Source organism: Herpailurus yagouaroundi, unplaced genomic scaffold (genome assembly GCF_014898765.1).
Source record: "Herpailurus yagouaroundi ecotype Mexico unplaced genomic scaffold, PumYag 189, whole genome shotgun sequence".
NCBI lineage: Eukaryota > Metazoa > Chordata > Mammalia > Carnivora > Felidae > Herpailurus > Herpailurus yagouaroundi.
The window spans coordinates 13,118,554-13,140,208 of NW_024412420.1; the positions used below are offsets into that span (position 1 = coordinate 13,118,554).

General features: G+C 56.6%; 1 protein-coding gene across 1 annotated transcript in view; it reads left to right on the forward strand.

The window, feature by feature from the left end:
- Window positions 1-225: 225 nt before the first annotated feature.
- ARHGAP23 (Rho GTPase activating protein 23) overlaps window positions 226-21,655 on the forward strand; it is a 76,426-nt gene continuing 54,996 nt past the window's right edge. Inside the window, exon 1 of the mRNA XM_040497894.1 lies at window positions 226-344. Coding sequence (XP_040353828.1) covers window positions 282-344 — 63 coding nt within the window. The 5' untranslated portion in view covers window positions 226-281. The remainder of the gene's footprint in view (window positions 345-21,655) is intronic.

Consider the following 21,655-nt stretch of genomic DNA (forward strand, 5'->3'; position numbering starts at 1 on the left):
AGTCCAAATTGTCTCCCTGAGACCACCTCCCTTCTCCGGGCTATACTGCCCTCTAGCTCCGCTGCCGGCGCAACCCCCTGCGTGAGCCCCCTTTACCAGTCAGCTGCCCTGGGGAGAGGCGGCGGGTGAGCCCCGTCGAGCGCAGGGGGCGGAGCGAAGGGGCTGGCCCCCGGGGGTGGGGGCGCTCCGCGCTCGGCCCCGCCCCCTCCGGCCCCGCCCCTCCCGGGTCCCTGCCCGCGCCCCCGGCAGTGCCCTGGCCGCAGAGCCGCCGCTGCCGCCCGATGAATGGAGTCGCCTTCTGCCTGGTCGGGATCCCGCCCCGCCCGGAGCCCCGGCCCCCTCAGGTGAGGGCGCTGGGCCAGGGGAGGGGGCGGATCCAGGCTCTGCGGGGGAGCTGGCCGCGGGGGGTCGGGGTCGCGGCGCCCCCGCTCGGCGGGCACAGCCGGGGGCTCACGGTGCGGCCACCGCGGGCACGGCTGCTGGGAACTTCGGCTGGTGCTGGGCCGGGGAGGGAGCCGGAGCGAGAGCTGCCCTGGGCAAGGGGCGGGAAGGAGGAAGGCAGGCCGGGGGCCGGGACGCGCACGGGGCTGCCAGGGCAGAGGGCACCGACCTGGGCAGCCGTGCCAGGCCCCCAGCGGCCGGGCAGCGGGGGCGGGAGGCCCGCGCCTTTTGTCCGGGTTTTTCAGGCGGGGCGCCTGCCGCTGTTTCCTCTGCCCGAGTTTTCGTTTTCCGTTGGCGAGGCCCCGGCACAGCTGGAGCGAGAGGGAGTGGGGGAGGGGGTTCCCGGAGCGGGATGTCCTTGGCCACTGGGGCCGGACACCCCCCTCCCCGCGCCACACTCGCCCCCTACCGGGCCGGGCCGCACGACGAGCTTCGGGGGAGCTGGGTCTGCCGGCCCACTGGCTCCTGGGACCGGGATCCCGGGCCCCGAGGGCTCCGCTGCCCTCCCCTCTGCCCCCTCGGGCTGGCTGTGGGTGGGTCTGGGCGCGGGGTGCCAGGGGCATTACTCAGCGCTGGGCTGCTTTGCTTGGATTCTTTCATCTGCCAGCTGCTGAAGCTGGGGATGGGCCAGCAAGGGCCTCTGGGCCCCTTTGGAGCCAGCCCCCTACCTCCGAGCCTGGCTGCCCTGGGGCTACTGGAGTACCCCAACACACACCACCCTCCTTCCCAAGTTGAAGGGCTGGGCACTGTCAGGCCAGCTCTTTCCCAGTTTGGAAGAGTTTCCTAGGGGTCCAGGTTGTGGTCAAGGTCTGGGCTGAGGCCTCTTCCTCTTCTGACAAGGCTTACTGATGGATGTTCTTCCCTAGCTGCCTCCCCTTCCCACCATCCCACGTTGGAGCTGGGGTCTGGTGCTTTGCAAACTCTTTCCGAGACTGGTGTGTTTCTCAGGAGCTGGATGTAAGCTCAGTTCTCCCTCAATCTGCATCTCTCTTCCTGGACTCTCCCTGCGCCTTTCAGCCAAAGTGTTTCCTAATTACAAACTTGAATTTCAGGATGGACAGGGGGTGGGGGTGGAGGTCATTAAGCCTGAGTCCCTTGGAGTCTCCCCCTCACCAACACATACTTCATCTCCACCCCCCCCTACCATGTCCACCCCCACCCCCCACCCCTACCCCAGGCCCAGCTGGGGGTGGATGGAGTTTGATTCCCTGTGGTTCTCCCCCTCTGCCAGGGCAACAGCCTTATTCCCCAAAGTGGCTGCTCTCCCTGAGATGTGCTCATTGGCATGCGATTTGAATCTCCATTACATAACCAGTCATTTCGCCTCCAAACACAACCCAAAGGTCCCCCAGTCCCAGCCTCTTCCACTTGCTCACAAGGTGATTGGGTCTACCCCTAGGTGCCTGGAAACTCCAGTTCCGCCATCTGAGGCCTTGCCTTCCCCTTGGGAATGATGAGAGCAGTAAATCCCTTACCTCCAATGCTGGTTTCCAGGACCTCCAGAAGCCCCCGGAGCGGGCAGGGTGGGTATCAGGGTCTGAGACTACACAGCGATCGTGCCCGGGCTAGAACCTGGGTACCCTGATGAGAATCCTGGCATTAGGTAAAGCTTTGGAGAGGGGAGTGCTGTTAGGAAGGTGGCTTTAGGACACCGTGGGGAATGGGGCAGGCTTTCAAGGATCACAGCCCGAGCAGAGAGGGACTGAACCCAGTCGCTCTTGCGTAGGCCTTGTGCTAGGCTGCCTGGATGGGGACTTCTCTGCCTCCTCATCAGGTTGCTCCTGAGCCCCTGCGGAAGGGGAGTTAGCTATCCAGGGGAACTTGTAGGGAGAGGCTTGTGAGCCAGTCTGGCTTGGATGTCACTCTAGGAAGTTTCCTCCGGTATAGTGGGTTACATAGTGGGTTACGTAGCTTCCTGCGATGTTGGCTTCCAGTGCAGGATTCTGGAGAGATTCATAGGGGATGCAAATATATTCAAATGAGTATATGTTCTTTGCGGGGGGGGGGGGGGCGGCGGGGGCTTGTTTTTAAGGGAGGGAGTTGCTTTATTAATACAGCTGAGAGTTAAGAGATAGGTAGCAAGGTCAGGATTTTTAGAAATTACCTCATTTTATTCTCACAACACCACTGTGACGTGGGTCCTGTCATTATCGGCATTTTACAGTTGAGGACACGGAAGCATAGACAGCTAATCGCTTGGCCAAGATCACATCGTAAACAAGTGTTAGAGCCAGGCAATCTGGCTGCAGAGACCACACTCTCACCCTGCCATCCTGCTTCTCGGGACCTCCCTTGCCCTGCTGTCACTCCCACCCCGAATCTGGGTCCATCGTGGACACAGCCCAAGAACAAGGTTAGCCTCTCGCTGGGTTGGAGCTTGGATGTGTGTTGTCAGGCTGCTACCGGGAAGGCCACCGGAGGCCTCAGGGTGGCGAAGCCCCAGGCGCCCATCCATGTTGGTGGGTCTGGAATCCGCTCATTTACTCCTCCAACACCCCCACCCCCACCCCATGTCGGCCCATTGCACTTGGACTGTGGCTCAGTTCATTGGTGTTTTCCTTCCAAAGGGACATCAGCCCTGCTCTGTTGGCTGCAGGGGTTCAAAGGTGAGATATTGGCTTGGTCAGGGATTTGGACAAAGCCCGGTTTTAATTATCCTGCTGTGTCTCCCTCCCCAGGGAGAGCTATGAATAGGGCCTGTGGGAGCTGGCTCTGCCTTTCCCCAGCACCCCCCACCCCCTTCAAACAACCCGCCTTTAGATCCAGGCCCCCCTATTTCATGTGAAATTGTGCCAGCTCTTCAGCAAGGCAGTGCCAGTCAGTGCCAGGCAGACATCTCTTCCCCACTGCCTCAGTGGGCCGGCCAGCAGGCTGGGATGGCCTAGGGACTGCACTTGGGGTGAGTTTCAAGCTCTGTGGGAGTGGAGTTACTCATCACCTGTCAGAAGTGGGGCAGGACCAGAGGGGTCATCTTGTCCAACTCCTTCATGCCACAGTGGGGAAACTGAGGCCAGAGAGGGCCCAAGGTCAGGTACCCCGTGCGTGGTGGACATGAACCCAGGTGTCCTGATTTCCAGGCCTTGATTCTCTCCACTTTGTTCTGTTCATGATGACCCCCCACCCCGCTCAGTGCAGGGTTCTGGGATTGGGCCTTGGGAGAGAGGGGAGGAGCACGGATGAGTGGACAATGTGTCCCGTTCATCTCTGTGTCCCCAGTGGCCAGCACAGCGCCTGGCACAGAGCGGCTCTCTATAAATGTTTATGAAGTGCAGGCCAGGGAGCAGCCCTTCTCCTGGCCTCCCAGGGTGCCCCGTGCCCAGCTCTACCCCTGGCATTGTGACAGTTGGTCTACACATCAGTCTCCCCCATTATCCTGGAGTTATTTGAGGACAAGAAAATAATAATAGGAACCACTTCCATAGTGTTTACCACTAGGTAGATGCATTCTCACTATCCCGCTTAACAGGTGAAGAAACTGGCACAAATAAATTGTGTCTCCCTAAGGTCACGCGGCTGGTAGTAAGTGGCAGGGCTGAGGAATTGACCGTGCTCTCAACCTCATTCCAAGCAGCCCCAAAGGTGCGGTGTTGGTCTTGTTGTCCACGGGGCCAGGCACACAGCCGGTGCTCGGAGAATGTTTGTTGACGGACTGATGGACAGGATGTGGAAAAACCACAGGACCCTGTAATCTCATCCTTTGGAAGTAGCTGGAGTTGGAGTCTTGGGAAGGCAGCGTAGAGGTGCCTCACTGTGCTATCTGCGCTGGGAGTGCCTGATCTAGACCTAGAGAGGAAAGCTGCTCACACCCGGCCACGACCTGCCTTCTAAGGCTTAACAGGGGCCACTGGGGGGCCTCAGTCTTCTGGCTTCTGTCTTGCTCTCACTCCCTCCTTCTCCACGCCCCCCCCCCCTCGAATTCTAAGGGGATGGTGCTGAGCAGCGGGCACATGGGTAAAGACTACAGGTAGGATTACTGAGTCCCATGCCTTTTTCATCTCTGTGGCCCTGAGGTCTTCAGCCCAAGGCATCACCTTGGTGGAAAATTCTGCCCTTTTCAAGTTGGAGGGTGGACAGAGTGTTTGGTTTAAGGCGTGGCTTATCATAGCTGCCTCTCTACCTCTCCTCCATGGGAAGAGGGTGAATTTCCAGCCACCTCCAGTCCTAAACCTTAGCCCCAGGGTCGTCTCCTCCACCCTCCTCAAACCCACGTGCCCCTGGGCAGGTGGCTTCTTTCCCTCTGACTATCCCTCTGCTCCCCATTTGCTGGTCTGAAATAACATCAGTCATCCGCCATGCCCAGGCCACACTTCATCTGCTGGCAAAGGCTGCTGGGAAGGTCTCTAAGAAAAACGAAGACCCCAGCCTGGGGATGTCCTTTTAATACAGACAGGCAACCGTGGGAGACAAGAGGCCTGGGCCCCTCGGCACGTTGGGAGGCAGGTTGGTTGTTCGGGCCCTGCCTTCCGCCTGCTAAGGTTCAACTTTCAGCTCTTACCCTTTACTCACTGTGTGACTGGGACCTTGTGACCGAGTTATTTAGTTGTTTTTAGCCTCAATTTTCATATCGCTGAAATCACCCCTCAAAATCATTGACAGGATTCAAGGGGGTGATGCAGGTAGAGTGGCTGATATGAGATAATTTCACCTACTAGGAGCAGCTATTATGAAACAGATAATCACCAATGGATGGAAATGAGAACAACATGCTTTTGGCGCAATAAAGAGAACCCCGTCTGGTCCGAGCAAATGAGCTGCCCCTGGAGGTAATGAGGCTCCCGTCAGTGGAGGTGAACAAGCACAAGCTGGTCTAGAAGGAATTCAGGCATGGGGTGAGGAGCTGAGACAGAAACTTTAAGGGCCCTGCTTTGGGAGCAGCACCGTGTGGTAGGAAGTTAGAGGAGCGGGTGAGACCCGGTTTCTGCTGTGGGGTACTGGGGAGAAGGGGCAGAACCCCAGCGTCCTGGGAACCTGAGATGGCTGCTGTGGTTTGGGGCTGTGAGGCTCCTCTGAGGAGAGGGAGTCCTGGGAGGCTGCCTGGAGGAGGCCTGGAAGGACGGCTGTGGTTCTGAAGGATGGGAGAAGGAGGAGGCCACTGCAGGCCTGGGCAGGGCTTGGTGGTTGAGGGGCAGTGAGGCACATGGGCCACCAGTCCTGAAGTCGGCTCCAAGGCTGCCTTCACATCCTGGCAGCCCGAGGGGGTATGGTGGCAGTGGAGGGGGATCTGCCAGCTCCCCGTGCCCCCATGCCCCAGCCCTCGCCTGAAGGAGGGGCCAGGGTTACTCCCAGTGGCAAAGAGCTGGGGCCTGTAAAGAGCGGAACTGGGGGAAAGAAAGACTTCTTATGCCCAGTGCATTTGGGGGCGTCTGGGGGTCGGGGGAACAGTGGGGCCTTTGTCCCCAGCCTCCGGGAATCTGGCCGAGGAGGAGCCGTCCCTGGGTCTGGCTGGGCCCTCAGCAGGCAGGTCCTCTTTGAAGTGACCCTTTCAAAGCTCAGCCTGAATCCCTGGGAGGAGAGACAGCTCAGGGCGGGGCTTAGCAATGACTGGGACCCGCAAGCCAAGGATGGAAACAGACCCAGTGCCAGCCTCTTTGCGAGGGCAGGCTGGCAGGAGGGGCGTGGGCTGGAGGAATTTGGTCAAGCTAGGGGGACATGTGGAAGCCATTTAGGAGGACAACCACTCCAAGAGGCTTGGCCCCAAGTGTGGGTCAATATAGAGAAGGGTAGAGTTCACTTTGGCCCTGTGCCCGGTTTCTATCAGTCCCCGCATTGATTTCTGTCTGATTCTGGGCTCCTAAATCCACAGCTGCATCTTCCTTTTTAATTTCCTCAAAGAGCACGAGAACATTCCTTGGAGGGAATCTGGTGCCAACACAGGACTTAGAGCCCCCGGTAGGAGGGACGGTGGCAGTCTGGCCTATTGGAGCTTTTCCTGCTCTTGAGAACCCCGAAAAGGCTGGAGACTCCCACCTCCCATCACACTCTCCTTCATTCTCAATGTGGAGGAAACTCTGGATTGTTCTCCAAGAGAAAGGGAGGGAGGGAGAGAGAAGCCAAATGAAGGGGAGACATCTTTGAAAATTTCAACTAGAAGGTTTTTATAGGCAGCACCCCCCCACCCCCCACCACCTCCCAACTCCCTGCTTGACTCATGGGGGAGCCAAGGCCTAGAGAAAGGCCAAGGTCAAAGGGATAAAGGCAGAGGGAAGGGACAGGCAGAAATGGGAGGAAGATGAAGGACAGGAGCCAGGTGGGGAGATGGTGCAGGTGGCTGCATAGTTATATGTAATCCCCGGGTAGTGGAGAAGTTTCCAGAGTCTCTTCAGCTCTGACCTGCCATGACTCTGTGAAAGGAGGGAGAGAAAGGAGCGGGTGGCCGTTGGTGGGTTTTTTTTGGACTGAGCAGTGGACAGTGGCGCCTTGGTGAGCCCAGGTGAGCTCGGGTGAGAACCGTACCCCACCCTGAGGCTGTTTTCTAGTGCATGTCCCCACACCCCGATCTGTCCTGGGCATCCTGGCACTCTCTATACTTGAAATGATTCTTCTAAATCTTCCTTTCCTCTTCTGAGGGTGTGGCCCCTGGTTCCTCCCCAAGAGACGGGGAGGAGGGAACTGAGCACCCCCGGGCCCTGATGGGGGGCTGTGGGTGGTTCTGGTACTCTCCTGTATCTCACACTGGCATCTGCAGAGCTGAGCCTTCATTAACTCTAATGAATCCTTGGCACTGGGCCCTCCCACTGCCCTGCAGCTCCTGGTGGGGGTGAGGGGGCAGCTGAGATTGAACCCAGAGCCCAGGAGGTGGTGAGATGTCTGCTAGAGGGGAGTAGGAGGCAGCAACCAGACTGAGACTGCTGCTGGGACAGAAAAACAGCCCTCTTTCCTTCCTTCCTGGGAGCTTTTCCTCCTCTGGTGGCTCCCACGCGCTTAGGTCCCCACTGTGCTGGCTAAAGTGTTATCTGAGAGACTGGGTGCAGCCTGGGGCGCTGAGGACATTCCCAGGCCTGGCATATACATAGAGTGTCCCTATGTATATGCCGGTCGGTCGTGGGGGTTAGAAGGAGCAGACCCCAGGAACTGGAAAATCAGGCAGTGGCCAGATCTCAATGCAAACCGACCTTTGTTCATTTGGTGACCATTTCCTACGCACTGTCTGTGCTCTCAGCTCTCTCTGTGGGTCTTGGGATCTGGATGAGTAAGACACAGCCCTGCCCTCAAGGGGTTCATTGTCTGCCTTTCCTACCACCCAAAAGCTCCAGTACAATTTCATTAACCATGGGTTCTGAGATTTATCTCTATACTGTCTGCCAGTCTAGAACATTCTTTGCTGCCCCCTGCCAAAAATATTAACATAAAAATGGCCTGGCCTAACTGGGGAGTCAGACAGACAGAAGCAGACACAAGGGGACATCATCAGAGTGTGAATGGGGTCACAAAGGTGGAAAGACTGTCGGTGGGTAGAATTGCCATACGAGGTTAGTAAAAAACCAGTTGGTGATAAGATTAATCTCTTTTCTCTCATGTCCTGTTTCCAAACCTACCTGTTGAGGATTTTTTTTTCTTTTTTTTTTACTTTGAGAGAGAGAGAGGCAGAGAGGGAGGTAGAGAGAGAATCCCACGCAGGCTCTGCACTGTCAGTGTGGAGCTGGATATGGGGCTCAATCTCATGAACCACGAGATCATGACCAAAATCAAGAGTTGGATGCTTAACCAACTGAGCCACCCAGGCACCCCAAGTTGAGGATGCCCCAAGTTCTTTTATGCAACGGCCATGATGCAGTGGTTGTATATTTACTGATACAAGAATTGAGACCCTGAGAGGGCAGACAACTTCATCAAAGGTCAACTAGCATCTGAATTTAAATCTGGGTCTTTCTGAATCCTAAGCCTGTCCTGTGGTCACTGCTACCCTCCTCAATAAGAAAAAAGCCTGGAGGACAGCCACCGCACTCTGGGAAGGTAGGCCCTTCCCCCTGTCCCCAGCTAAGCCTTGAAATCCAAGTAGGGGTTGATATAGTGAAGCAGAGGGGAGGGCAGACATCACCTGGCGGTGGATGCAGACAGGACAATTGTGTTCTGCTCCTCCATGACTCTGCTGTGTGCCGGGGTTCTCCCTGTGTCTGCTTGGAATCAGCGTTTGCTCTTGAGCGGTGTAGGGGTGCCCAGGGCTCCATCAATAGATATGGGCAAAGCCCCTGCCTCCTCAAAAAAGGCTCCAGCTCTGAGGGGGAAAAGGCTTCACTGAGGAAGCTTGCCAAGGCTTGAAAGATGTCTGCAAGAAACAAGAGGGACTCATGGAGTGGGGAGAGAGTGCCATTCCAGACAGAGGGGTTTGGCATGAGCAAAGGCGTGAAATAGCCTGGCTAGGGGCGCCTGGGTGGCGCAGTCGGTTAAGCGTCCGACTTCAGCCAGGTCACGATCTCACGGTCCGTGAGTTCGAGCCCCGCGTCGGGCTCTGGGCTGATGGCTCAGAGCCTGGAGCCTGTTTCCGATTCCGTGTCTCCCTCTCTCTCTGCCCCTCCCCCGTTCATGCTCTGTCTCTCTCTGTCCCCAAAATAAATAAACGTTGAAATAGCCTGGCTTCTTACGGCATCAGTGAGTGCAAGACCGAGAGTAGAGATGAGACTGTCAAGACCAATGAAGGCCAGATCCTACCCCTCTCCTCCACCATCATGGCAGACCCCTCATGCCACACCAAGGAGCTTACTTGCTTCCATAGATACTTTGGAACCACGGAGGGTGTTAGGCGATGGGATGCTGCAGACCAAGCGAGAGATGAAACGGGAGGTGGAGGTGGAGAGGAGAAGGCAGGAATGGGATGCATCACCCTTTCCCCCTTACCAGAAATGTCCCATACCATGTCTTCCCCTTCCTTGCCTCCTCTGTTTTTTAAACTCCTATTCATCCTTCAATGTCCGGTTCAAATATTCTCCTCTGTAAGCGCCGCCCCCCACCCCCCCGTTTCCTCAAATATATGGGGATTTCCTCCTCTGGGTAGTAGAGACCTTAAACCCCATGAGGGTAGGGACTTAGTCCTGTTCGTTGCTTTAGCTCCAACTTCTAGACCAGGACCTGTTGTCCGATGAAGGAACATTCCCGAAGCACCTGGCACGCATTGTGGGAACCACATATTTGTGGCAACTAGCATTTATTATTTCCACGCCAGGAAATACTACTGTGCACAAGATTATTTCTGCTTTATGATTGTAGAAACCTCAGAGAGGCTAGTAACTAGTCCAAGGACACACAGCTAGGAAGTGGGCAGTTTGGGATTCAAACCCAGATCCCTTTGAATCCTGTTTAGGAATGTTTAAACACTAAGCTCTATGGCCTCTTTATCTGTTGCATGCCTGTCTCTTCATAAAATCAGGGGCTGTTTCATTAATTAAAAAAAAAAAAATCCTTTGTGGACTACTGAGCTCAGATTTGTTCAGGAACTGGTATGTATCAAACACTTAACACTGAACCCTCTCAAGGACCCCATTTACAACCCCATTTACAAGCCTCCAAGACAGGCTTGGAGAGGGAAGAGACTTGACTGGGGACACACAGCTGGGACTTGATCCTAGGTCTCTTTGCCTCCTCACTCTCAGTGACACATAGTCAGTAGTCCTAGGATGGGACTAGGGGCTGGGCTCTGAGGTTGACTGACTTGTTTGGGGACACACAAGGGGCAGCACTAGGTCAGGGACTGAGTCCCCAGCCCCTAGCCCAGTGTGCTCCTTCACCGATGGAGAAAGGAGGGGGGGGTGGGGGTGGGGGTGGTAATCCAAAGGCAGGCCTGGGGGCTGTTGTAATTTCCCAAGTGCCAGCCCTCTGTCAGACAGGTGAGTTCCAAGGTGGGGGAGGGGGTGACGTGGTGCTGGGGTGGGCAGGGGCCGTGTCTTGTCTTTATTTTTATTTTTTTGAGAGAGAGCGCGCGAAAGCGAGAGAGCGGGCGGGCTATCTAGGGAGAGGGGCAGAGGAAGAAAGTGAATCTTAATCAGGCTCCATGCTCAGGGCGGAGCCCCAGATGGGCTCCATGCCATGATCCTGGGATCCTGACCTGAATGGAAATCAAAAGTCTGACCCTCAGCGGACTGAGCCCCCCAGGCGCCCCCCAGGGACGGTTACTTAAAGGCGGCAGAGCCTTACAGGGCCTTGATGGAAGAGGGTGAGAGGATTCCATTGGCTGCACAGCATCCGTGTGGGTATCAGCCACGGGGTGACCTGAAGGACCTCCAGCCGCCGGGAAGGACGCGGGTGTGAGCTGGGGCCCCGGGTGGTGCTGGCTGTGGGCACCGCCTCTGGTGGAGCGCCCCTTCCCCGCTCGTTCCCAGGCCGGCCCCCACCCGCCAATCAGACACGCGCGCTGCTCCCCATTCGCATTTCGTTTGCATGGCCACACCCCTCCACTCCTGCCACTCAGCCTCCGCTCCCCTGTGCTCCCGGCAGGACCCCGCCGCCGCGTTTCTGATCCTCAGCACAGGGCTGGCGTGGGCGGGCCGGGGCTGGGGGCTGCAGGGCGGGAAGGGCCGACCTGGGCTGCCAGCCTGGCCGCACTATTCATAGCTCGGGCTGGCGTAGTTCGCATACTTGGCGTTTCTCACGTCTGGCTGGTCTGAGGCTGCCGCCCCTCCGCGCTCCTCCCAGCCTGCTCGCCTCTCCCCTTACCCTTTCCTCGCCCTGCCTCCTCCGCGACCTCCTACCTCTCTGCCTGTCTTCCAGAAATCTAGAGGTGGCCCAGCCCACAGGAAGAAACTGAGGCCCGGAGAGGGGGCGTGTCTTTCGCCCTGGCCTCCGGGGAGAAACTGGTAGTAATGAGGCGTGTAATGAGGTGGCTAAGAGCCTGGGCTCTGCCCGCAGACAGACCTGAGCTTGAGTCAGAGCAGCCACTAGCTGCGGGACCCTGGCAAGTTCTTTAGCTTGCAGTCGGGAGGTTTTTTTGGAAGAGACCTGGAGGCTGAGGGTTCATCAGTTAAGAGAATGTGGGGGAGAGGGGAGAGAGATCTGGGAATGAGGTGGGCCAGCCCTGCCTGGGTGGACAAAGGCCTGGCCAGCTGGGGTGGGGGGACAGAGGACACTGAAAAGGGCATTGGAGCAGCTTCCCTTTTGTTCCCCATCCCTTACTCCCTTCTTCCAGCACCCCCACTTTCTGGATCCAGTTTCCACCGATAAAGGGGCAGGGGTACAAAAACATGGCCAACATCTGAAGCAGCCCCTGCCCCAGACAGACTCCTCCTGGAGACAGGGTTCTGGCCACCGTGGGTTGTCCCTGAAGAGAGGCTCTTTGATTTCCTTCGCATTCAGAAACAGTGTGCCGAGCACACTCATAAATATGTAGACACTAACTCAAGAGTGATGTGAGTCAAGACGGTGCACAGGGAGCTGACCCAGTCTGGCGCCCAGAGGAGGAATCCCTGGGGAAGTGACTTTTTGCTGAGAACTACTGGATAGGTAGGAATTAATTAGGGTGTGGGTTAGTGAGGCGCGGAGAGAGCTGGGGAAAAGAGAACAGCATTCCAGAAACAGCGTGTGCAAAGGACCTCAGGCTGGAAGAGTGCCTAGTCCCTAAAGGAACTGGAAGTAGACCAAGGTAGCAGAACACAGAGGAAAGGGGGGTAGTGGGTGTGGAACCTGGAGGCACGTCCCACAGGGCCTGGTGGTCATAATATGAAAGCAATTAGTCTGGACTCTCAGGGATCAGAGGAGTGATAGCAGCTTGGAACAGAGTGAAGAACATGGTGAAATGGTGAAGGGGGTATAGACTCGGGAGACGTTTCGGAAGCAGGGTCCTCTCTGATGGGTGGGATATAGGGCCATAGGCCCTCAAGCCTCCCATTTGTTGGTTCCCAGAACGCTTTCCCAGCAACTTTGTCAGGCTGTGATCCTTACCTTCATTTTGTAGCTGAGGAAGTAAGGAAACCGAGTACGCTTGAGGTTACACAGCGAGAAAAGAGCAGGGGCAAGCGGGATCGTTTCTCCACATCAGCCTTCCTGCTGCGACAGTGATCTCTCTCTCTCTGTCTCACTAGCCTCCTGTCTTCCACTCCTCAGTGCCCTGCACCAAGCATTCCCTACCTAGGACCAGTCAGGGTGGGGGACCCAAGGGGCCAAGGTGATGAGTGTGTGTGTGTGTGTGTGTGTGTGTGTGTGTGTGTGTGTGTGTGACACTTGTCCCGAGAGGCTGTTCTGCTGTTCAATGAGGTTAATGCGTGTGCAGCATGCCCGGCATATAGGAAGGGTTCAATCTTAATTACTGCTGTGACAGTCACTATGTCCCAAATTCAGGGCCAGGCAATTGGTGAGGGGTAGGATCTGAGGCCAAAAGCGATGCCATCTGTCTTCTGACCGCAGGGCCCAGCCCAGAAACCATCCCGGCTCTCGTGGGCAGGAAGCAAGGGAGGTTGTTTGTCCTTGCAGAGCCACCGTCCCCCTCCACCCTTCCAGCTGCCTCTGGGGCATCATGGGCTGGATTAGGGAGAGGTTCGGCTCACAGGCTGGGTGAAGGGATGACCCAGGCGGGTTGGGCAGGGCCTGGGATGAGGGGGTGGGTGGTTTCAGGGGTGGGGCTGAGAGCCTCTCCCTGCAGGGAGCCCCATGTACCCTGGGGGAGACTTTCGGAATCTGCTGAGACCTGTTCTGGGAGGGGATGTGGTCTCAGCTTGAGTAGAACTGAGCGCTCCCCTGAAAGAAACCAGTGGGTGCACCTGTTGTTTCTGCCCAGGTGGTCGGACAGCAGGAAGAATTTCCCGAGAGGGATGTGTGGGGCCATAGGGCGAGCTCCCAGAGTTCTCCTCCAGTCTCTCCCAAAATGAGCTGTCCAGTGTGGAGTAGGAGAATGAATATAATTTTGGAGCAGAATCATTGAAAGTATTCTCCTGCCTCCAGGGATGACTGCCCTGAATATGATCTAGTCTGAAAAGGGGTCCTGGCTTCTCTCCGGTACTCCTTGACGAAGGGAGACCCTTCCTAAGTCTCACAGTCGCTCTGTCCTTCTGCAGGGAACCCTGCTGTCTGTAGGAGATGGGGCAGGGTTGGGGGCTGAGGGGCCTTAAGGGGCAGGGTTGGGGGCTGAGGGGCCTGGAGAATGCAGTGGGGAGAAGAGGGGTGGAGGGAATAAGGGCACCCTGCCCACTCTGGGCTGTGAGGAAGAGAAATGTGCCAGACGTGGACCAGCAGGGGGCTCTGCTGCACAGGGGACCTGCCAGCATCGCTCACCAGAATGTGCGCCCTCCAAGGTGTAGGCATGTTTTTCTTGGAGTGTGTGCCTGAGAAAGCGTTTGAGAACAGGGACTTGCCTCTGCGTGCACACCCTTGTGTGTGTATGTGTTACAGGTGGTGTGGAAGCATGTGTAGTCTTGGAACAGACGTGTGTGCTGAGGGAGGTGAGGCCGCAGGAACCCCACGGTTAGCCCAGCTTTTGCTAGGGAAGCTCTTCCAAGGTTCTGGTGCCCTGGGAGGTGACATCCCAAGAGTTTGTTCATCCTTTGGTCCAGATGGTAGGTCTCATCAATGCCAAAGACTCACCGTGTGCAAGGTTCAGACCCCCCTGGCAGCCTGAGAGCTCCTCCTATTCGGGGACTACTAGGGCCCCAAAGATGACAATAGGGTCTCTGAAAATGGAGAGGGGTGGGTGGGTGGGTAAAGCCCTCCGGACAGGAGGTGCCCAGCTTTTCTGGGCAACCTCTGTGGGCAGGACCTGCTCCTCTGCCCCCACTGGGAGACCGGTTCATTTGTTCCATATTCTTTCAAGAGCGTGCTTTAACATTTGAATTTGAATGTGACTTTGTCTTTTTTTTTTTTTTTTTTTTTATTGTACTAAAAGACACATCCTGTAAAATTTACCATCGTAAGTGTTCGGTTCAGTGGCATTCAGTACATTCCCACTGTGCAACTGTCCCCACTGTCCATCTCTCTAGCACGTTTTCGTCTTCTCAGACTGAAACTCCATACCCATTAAACAGTAACTTACTTTCCCCTTTCCCCTTGGCAGTCACCATTCTATTTTCCGTCTCTATGAATCTAGATATCTCATACAAGCGGAATCATCCAACGTTTGCTCTTTTGTTCCTGGCTTATTTCACGAAGCATACCGTCTTCAAGGTTTTTCCGTGTTATGTGGGTTAGAATTTCCTTCCTTTTTAAGACCAAATAAATTCTATTGTATGGAGATACCACATTTTGTTTATCCATTTCATGCGTCAGTTGACATTTGGGTCGTTTCCACCTTTTGGCCATTGCGAATAACGCCGCCGTGAATATGGGTGTGCCCGTATTGCTGTGAGTCCCTGTTTTCACTTTTTTGTTTTTAAAGGTTATTTATTTATTTTGGGGGAGAGAGAGAGAGAGAGAGAGCACGAGCAGGGGAGGGGCAGAGGAGGGAGAGAGAGAATCCCAAGCGGGCTCCACGCTGTCAGCGCGGAGCCCAAAGAGGGGCTCAATCTCACAAGCTGTGAGATCATGACCTGAGCTGAAATTAAGAGTCAGACGCTTAACTGAGCTACCCAGACGCCCCCCCCCCACTTCCCCTCCCCACTTTCACTTCTTCGGGAGACCTAGCCAGAGTGGAATTGCTGGATCCTGTGTTAATTCTGTTTAATTTTATGAGGAACTGCCAGGCTGTTTTCCACAGCAATGGCACCATTCTGCGTTCTAATATACAGGTGGAGCACCGGGTGGCTCAGTCGTCTCACTTCAGCTCAGGTCACGATCTCACGGTTTGTGAGTTCGAGCCCCACACCGAGCTTGCTGTGGTCAGCACAGAGCCTCTGTCGATCCTCGAGCTTTCGATCCTCTGTCCCCCTCTCTGCCCCTCCCCAACTTGCATTCTCCCTCTCTTAAAAATAAATAAACATTAAAAAAAAAAAAAGCATACAGGTTCCAGTTTCTCCATATCCTTGCCATTAACCAATTGTTTGTTTGTTTGTTTTGGGATTTTTTTTAGAGACAAGGGTGGTGGGAGGGGACAGGGAGGGGCAGAGAGAAGTAGAAAGAGAATACCTGCTGACAGCACAGAGCTTGATGTGAGGCTCAACGTGGGGCTTGAACTCACGAACTGTGAGATCATGACCTGAGCCAAAATCAAGAGCCGGATGCTTAACCGAGTAAACCACCCAGGTGACCCAACAAATAATTTTTGAGAGCCTCCTGCGTTCAGAGCACTCTCATAGTAAAAACCCATTTCTGAAAAGTTGTCCTCAGGAAGCTGTCAGTCTAATGAGGAAGACTTAGGCCATGGCCTTGAGCAGTCTCTAATCCGAGGGGAAAGACACAAACCGTGACCTCTGGGAGACCCTGGACTGTTATGGGACGAAAACAAAAAAACCAAAAAACCCACAGAATATACCAACAACAAAAACCCTGTCTGCTCTCGGGGAGCTCCCAGTCTGATGTAGGAATCATGGCCTCTGCCCTCTAGGGAGTCCCAGATGGGCCCGGAGACCAGAATGGATACATGGAGACCATGCATTGAGACAGCCAAGGGCTGCTGAGTGGAGTAAATCAGGGGGTGGAGTGACCTGTGGTGGCCCTGTCCCACACCGGCCTGTGGTTGCCTGGGCAATGGCCCTGCTGTTTACTTTGTGGCTGGCTCCAGATTTACCCTTTTCTGCAAGTACTCATTTCCCACCATAAAGAAAGATGCTCTTTAGTCTCCCCTCTCTCTGGTGTCCCTGAGGAGGGGACCGGCTCTCCTGCTGGGCGGAGACCCTGCCAGCCTGGCACCTTGGCCACGTTCCTTGCCTGCTGGGGTCTCACGCTGCCTGCTCCTTCCCCACTCCCAAAGTGCCAAAGTTCTGCTCCGGAAGTGGGGGCTTTTGATGATGCCCGTGTGAATGGGACCACCGGAGTCACCGGAGTGCAGACCTCCATGAAAGTCTGTACGTGTCACTGTGTCCTTGTATACACGTGGCTGAGTTGTCTGCCTGTCTGAATGTGAGTGTGGCTGGGTGTGAGAGGGTGTGAATATCCAGAAGGCAATCAAAACAGCTTGCATCGCCCTCCAGGGCATTATGCTAAGTGAAAGAAGTCAAACAGAGAAAGACAAATACCTTATGGTCTCCCCTATATGTGGAATCTAAAAACAAGAACAGCACAAACCAAGCTCAAAGATACGGACACCAGATTGGGCGTCAAAACAGGGTGTCAAAAGGTACAAACTTCCGGTTATAAAATAAATAAGTCATGGGGATAAAATGTAGGGCATGGCGACTATAGTTACTAATACAGAATTGCATTTTTGAAGGTTGCTAAGAGAGTAGATCTTAAAAGTTCTCGTCACAAGATGGGGTGCCTGGGCGGCTCAGTCGGTTAAGCATCCGACTTCGGCTCACGTCATGATCTCACCGTTCGTGAGTTCGAGCCCCGCGTCGGGCTCTGTGCTGACGGCTCAGAGCCGGGAACCTGCTTCAGATTCTGTGTCTCCCCCTCTCTCTGCCCCCTCCCCTGCTCACGCTCTGTCTCTGTCTCTCTCTCTCTCTCAAAAACAAATAAACATAAAAAAATAAAAAGAAACGACCAACAACCTATGAGGCGGAAATTAGTGTCATTCCTATTTTATTGGTGAGGAGCAGAAGCTCAGAGAGGTTCCACAACTTGCCCAAGGTCTCACAGCCAGAAAGTGGTAGAGATAGGACTTGGACCCAGAAGTGGAGGACTCCGGAGGACTGACTGCAGAGCCCATGCACTAACCACAGAGCCATCGGGATCGCGTGGATCCCTCCTTGAGATGGCAGTGGGACAGCTGGCAGGGGCAAGTGTTTCCTCCCCTCCTTTTCTCTCCCCTCCCCTCCAACCTTCCGTGGCTCTGGCCCAGTTTGAGCGGGGCGGGGTGGCGGGGGAGAGGAGGTGTCACAGACACCCCAACTCAGGGCAAGATTGGCTCTGGATGGGGAGAGTGTGGGGTCCGGAGAGGCCCTTTGGACCGCCCTCTGCCCCACAGGCCAGACTGAGTGGGGTCCCCACGCTCCCGGTGACGCAGGGTTATGGCACACGGAGTTTGTTGAAGAGACGCGGGCTTGCTTGGCCGGCTCCTCTGCTTGGCCTGTTAGGGCATGCCAGGACGGCACACAAGTGGTGCTGGGAACCAGGCATCTGAATGGGGCAAAGGGGTGGAGGAGGACTGGGGGGGGGGGGGAGGGGGGGGGAGGCCGCCTGGAGCGGGGAGACTGGGGCAGGGGTCAGAGGCCCAGGCGTGGGCTGGGCGGGCATGCCTTGGGTATCACATTGCCTGCGTGCCTCAGATGGCCGGGGACTGGCGGCAGATTTGCTCTGTCTGTGTGTGGGGTTGTGGGGGTGGTTATGGGTACGTGCCTGGTGGTATGCGATGAAGATATGGGACCAGTCAGAGAGTCATCAATGTGGGATGATTCCCTTGGGGTAGGGGCATTATTTGTCATGTGGTTTGGGGGTCTACATTCTGGGGGGAAGGCACTAAGCAAGCCAGGGGAAGGGAAAGCAGGCAAATTGACCCTGAGCCCCTCCCTCTCACTTCCGGAACCACAGGCCTCTCTTCTTATATGTCCCGAGACCCTTGGGGCCCAGGATGGCTCTCTTCCTTCTCCCCCGTGGCTGGTTGTCAGGCCGGTCCTGCAGCCTTCCGCATCTACAGCCCTCTTGTTGGAGGCCTAACCTGGAAGGCCCCTGACCCCACCCTCAAATTGTCCCCTCACGGAAAGAAGAGGCCTGGAGCCCCTGCCACGGGGGCTCCCTGGGTGTGTGTGGGTTTCCCTTGGTGGGAATGAAGGCAGCTGGCTCGGGCCTGAACCTGGAACTTGGGGACCCCTAAAGGTTTCAGAGCTGGGATACTAGTAGACATATAAGCATCCAGAGGGCGAGATGGGTACTTGACTTATTCTCCAAGGTGTCTCAGCCCCTGGCACAGTACCTGGCCCACAGCAGCCCCTCAAGATGTGGTATTTGAAGGGATAAACAAGGTGATACAGGAGATCTGAGTGAGTCCGGGATCAGGTTTCAGCTTAGTAAAAGTGAGATCTTGAAGCAGTCACTTTCCCTCTTTAAGCCTCAGTTTCCGCATCTGAAAATGGGTGTAAAAACAATCCCTGCATATCCAGTCCTTAGGGTTAGAGCCACATGAGATCCAGTGAAAGTGCTTTCAAACAGTCAAAGGATGATGATCTCATTTGGAGGGAGGAAGACTGGATGCCCTCCCCTTGGAGGTGTAGCCCCCAAGCCCTGCCCCAGGGACCCTCAGGGAGATCAAGTTGAATGGATTTTGCAAGCTGGTCAAACCAGAGGATGACGGGAGGGACTGCTCAGCGGGGTAATTCCTGATTTGGGGGGAGGAAGCTGGCAAGGGTGTAGGGGAGGAGGACTCACACTAGGCAGGAAGGCTTGGAATAGAATCTCAGCTACGCCTGGTATTTCCCAGCCCTTGGCCCCATCCCCCACCACCCTCTGGGATCCACCCCACATTCCTTTCCCAGAGGAAATGGGGGAGGGGGCTGAGAGACTCCCCAGGCCTGTAGGATCATTTATTCAAACTGTGTACACCCTTCAAGGCCCTACTGTGTGTACCCCCCCCCCCCCCCCCCCCCGCTGACATCCCTGTGAGCCAGAGCTGAGCAGAGGAGGTGGGGTGGGGAAGGTGCAGGTTTGTGTTGGAAGAGACTGGAACCTCCTTGCTGCCCGGCCAGGTTAGAGGGCAGGAAATGGACATCACATGTGGTTTACCATTTCCCAGGTCCCTGAAGCCCTGAACACAGAAACCCCCTGCCGCTTCTCCGCCTTGCCCCTCCCTGTAGCCCTCAGAAACCTCAGCAGTTTCCAGGGAAGTGAATTCTGGATCCAGACCCACAGCAGCACCTGTTGGCCATGAAAGGCTCCATGGAGCACGACGGGGGAGAGTCACTCCATTTCCTCAGAACCAGAGACTGGGCTTGAAGCAAGAGGAAAGGAAGTTAGACAGCTGGAAGGACTTACTGGCTGCTTACCGGGAGAGTGGGCCAGATTCTGAGCGAGGACATCCCTATGGTGGTTGCCCTCTGCTTGGGGCCACAGACTCTGACATAGCCGAGGACGGCCTGGCGGTGCTCCCGGCTGGTCTCCGAGGGCCTGGCCTTGGTGGAGGCTGGCGGTGTGACAGGGAGACCCAGGGCAGGCGAGGGCAGGAGTGAGCCTGACCCAGAATCCTTGGTTTTCTAGGGGCAGAGGGGTGGGGGAGGGTGCTAATGGAGGTGCCAGGTCTCCACTCCTCCTGACTACAGTTCTTTCCCATTCTGCCCCTAAGCCCTCCTGACTCAGCGCTGGAGGCAGCCTTGCTCTTCCCGTCAGGCTTCCGCCAGGGTGGGGGTGGGGGTCCAGCTCCTGCACAGGGGGCCCAGCAAGCGGCAAACAGGAAACAGGAGAACAAAACCGCTCCCTGGCCCCCACTCACCCTGGCCCTGCCTCACCCTCACCCTTCCTCCTCCCTTCCTTCTCCCTCCCTCGCTCCTGCCGGGCCCTGTAGTCCTCTAGTCCCCCTCCCTCTGCCCTGGCCCTTCTCCTCCCCTACCCCTCCGTCTTCCCGCCTGCTGCTTCCCACTCTGTCCACCACTTGATCCAACCTCGACCCAACCTTGATCCAACCTCAGCAAGGGCTGTCCTTGCCGAGGACACAGGTGATGGGATGCGGGTGAGCAGGGGGAGCTACCCCTTCTGTAGGGTTCTCCCTTCTGATGACTGCCCTACAAGGGCCCAGCCCCTATGGCTCTTCCTCCCCAAACTCCTAGATTTGGGGGCGGGGGGGGGCAGGAGCTGCTCCCCAACCCCAGCCTCCCTTCCCTGGCTGCAGGCTAGAATTTGGGTAGAAGATCCACAGTTGGAGTGAGGGGCTCTGGGCTTGGAGTCCCATGCTGCCATAGCAAGCTAGGTGCTCTTGGGCCTCCATTTCCTTCCCTGAAAATTGGGTCATGGCAAGTGGCCCTGGGCCACAGCGAGTGGCTGTGGCGAGAAGCCACCGTGAACAAATGAGATAGAAAAGGTGGCGGTGATTGCACGCCCACTGGCCAAGGCCTCTAATGGCCCCACCCGGGAAGGGGCCTGGGAAGGGAGCCAGGAAGGGGAGGCAGGCAGGGTCTGCCATCAACATGGGCTTCCTGTCTGACTCACATGCTGGGGGTGGGGTGGGGGCCAGCTTGGAGCCCATTGTCAGCTTGGTGGTGGCCCCTCTGGGTGAGGCTAATGGGCAGGGTGGCCCTGGGGGGAAGAGGGTTGGTCACAATCCCCTACAGGTGGTGACGGGGACTTCACCTGCAGCCTGAGGTTATATCGTAACTCTGGTATGAGAGTCCGTCTGCTCTCAGTGCTGGGCAGTGTGTGTGTGTGTGTGTGTGTGTGTGTGTGTGTGTGTGTGTGTGTGTGTGTGAACTGAGGGGGCAGAGCACCAGTGCATGGAGTATGTATCCTGGACAACATGTGCGTGTCATCTGGCTTGCCTTCGTCGGTGTCTCTGTGGGGTGGGGTGTGTGGGGGGCGTACAGGTGAGTGCCTGGGGCGTCTGGTGTGCTTTTAAGGACACAGTGGGTATGCTTGCAAACGTGTCCGTGTGGGGTGTGTGGACCAAATATGCACGGGAGGGTGTCCAAAGTGTGTGTGCATATGGAAAGGTGTCCACACACGATGTGCACGTGAGGGGAACAGTGTGTTTACGTGGGGTCTGTGGACAGAGGGAGAGTGAGTGTGTGTGGGTGTGGATGGGAGGGTAGCCGGTGTATAGGTGTGTGGGGGGTGTGGGTCCATACAGGGTGGGCAGGACTGTGTGCGTCCCTGCGAGGAACATGTGTGCACGAGTGAATGTGTGTTTCTCGGGCACAGCCAAGCTGGATGCGCGTGTGCACTGTCGAGTACAACGTGTGTGGGCCGGGGCAGTGTGCGTTTCCGTGTGAGCGGGAGGGTGAGGGTGTGTGTGTCTGTGTGTGCCCGTAGAGGGTGTGCAGTGTGTGGCTGCGCGGGGGCGCTGTATAGTGCCTCCCGCGCGCGTGTGGGGGTGGGGGGGATCTGGGCGGCCGCGCACAGGGGCCGCCCCGGAGGGGGAGGTGTCTGCCCTGCCACTCGGCGGCGTGTCCGGGCTCAGGCGCCTTCAGCCAAGAGGCTCCGGAGGCGCGGGAGGCGCGGAGCTGCCCCAGCCGTCCTGCCGCCATCCGCGCGGGCCGTCCGTCCCCTCGGGGCCCCTGGGTCCCGGGCCCGCGGCTCCGGGGGGCGGGCGGGGGCCTCCGGGGCCCGCCTGCCGCCCGGGGGGCCG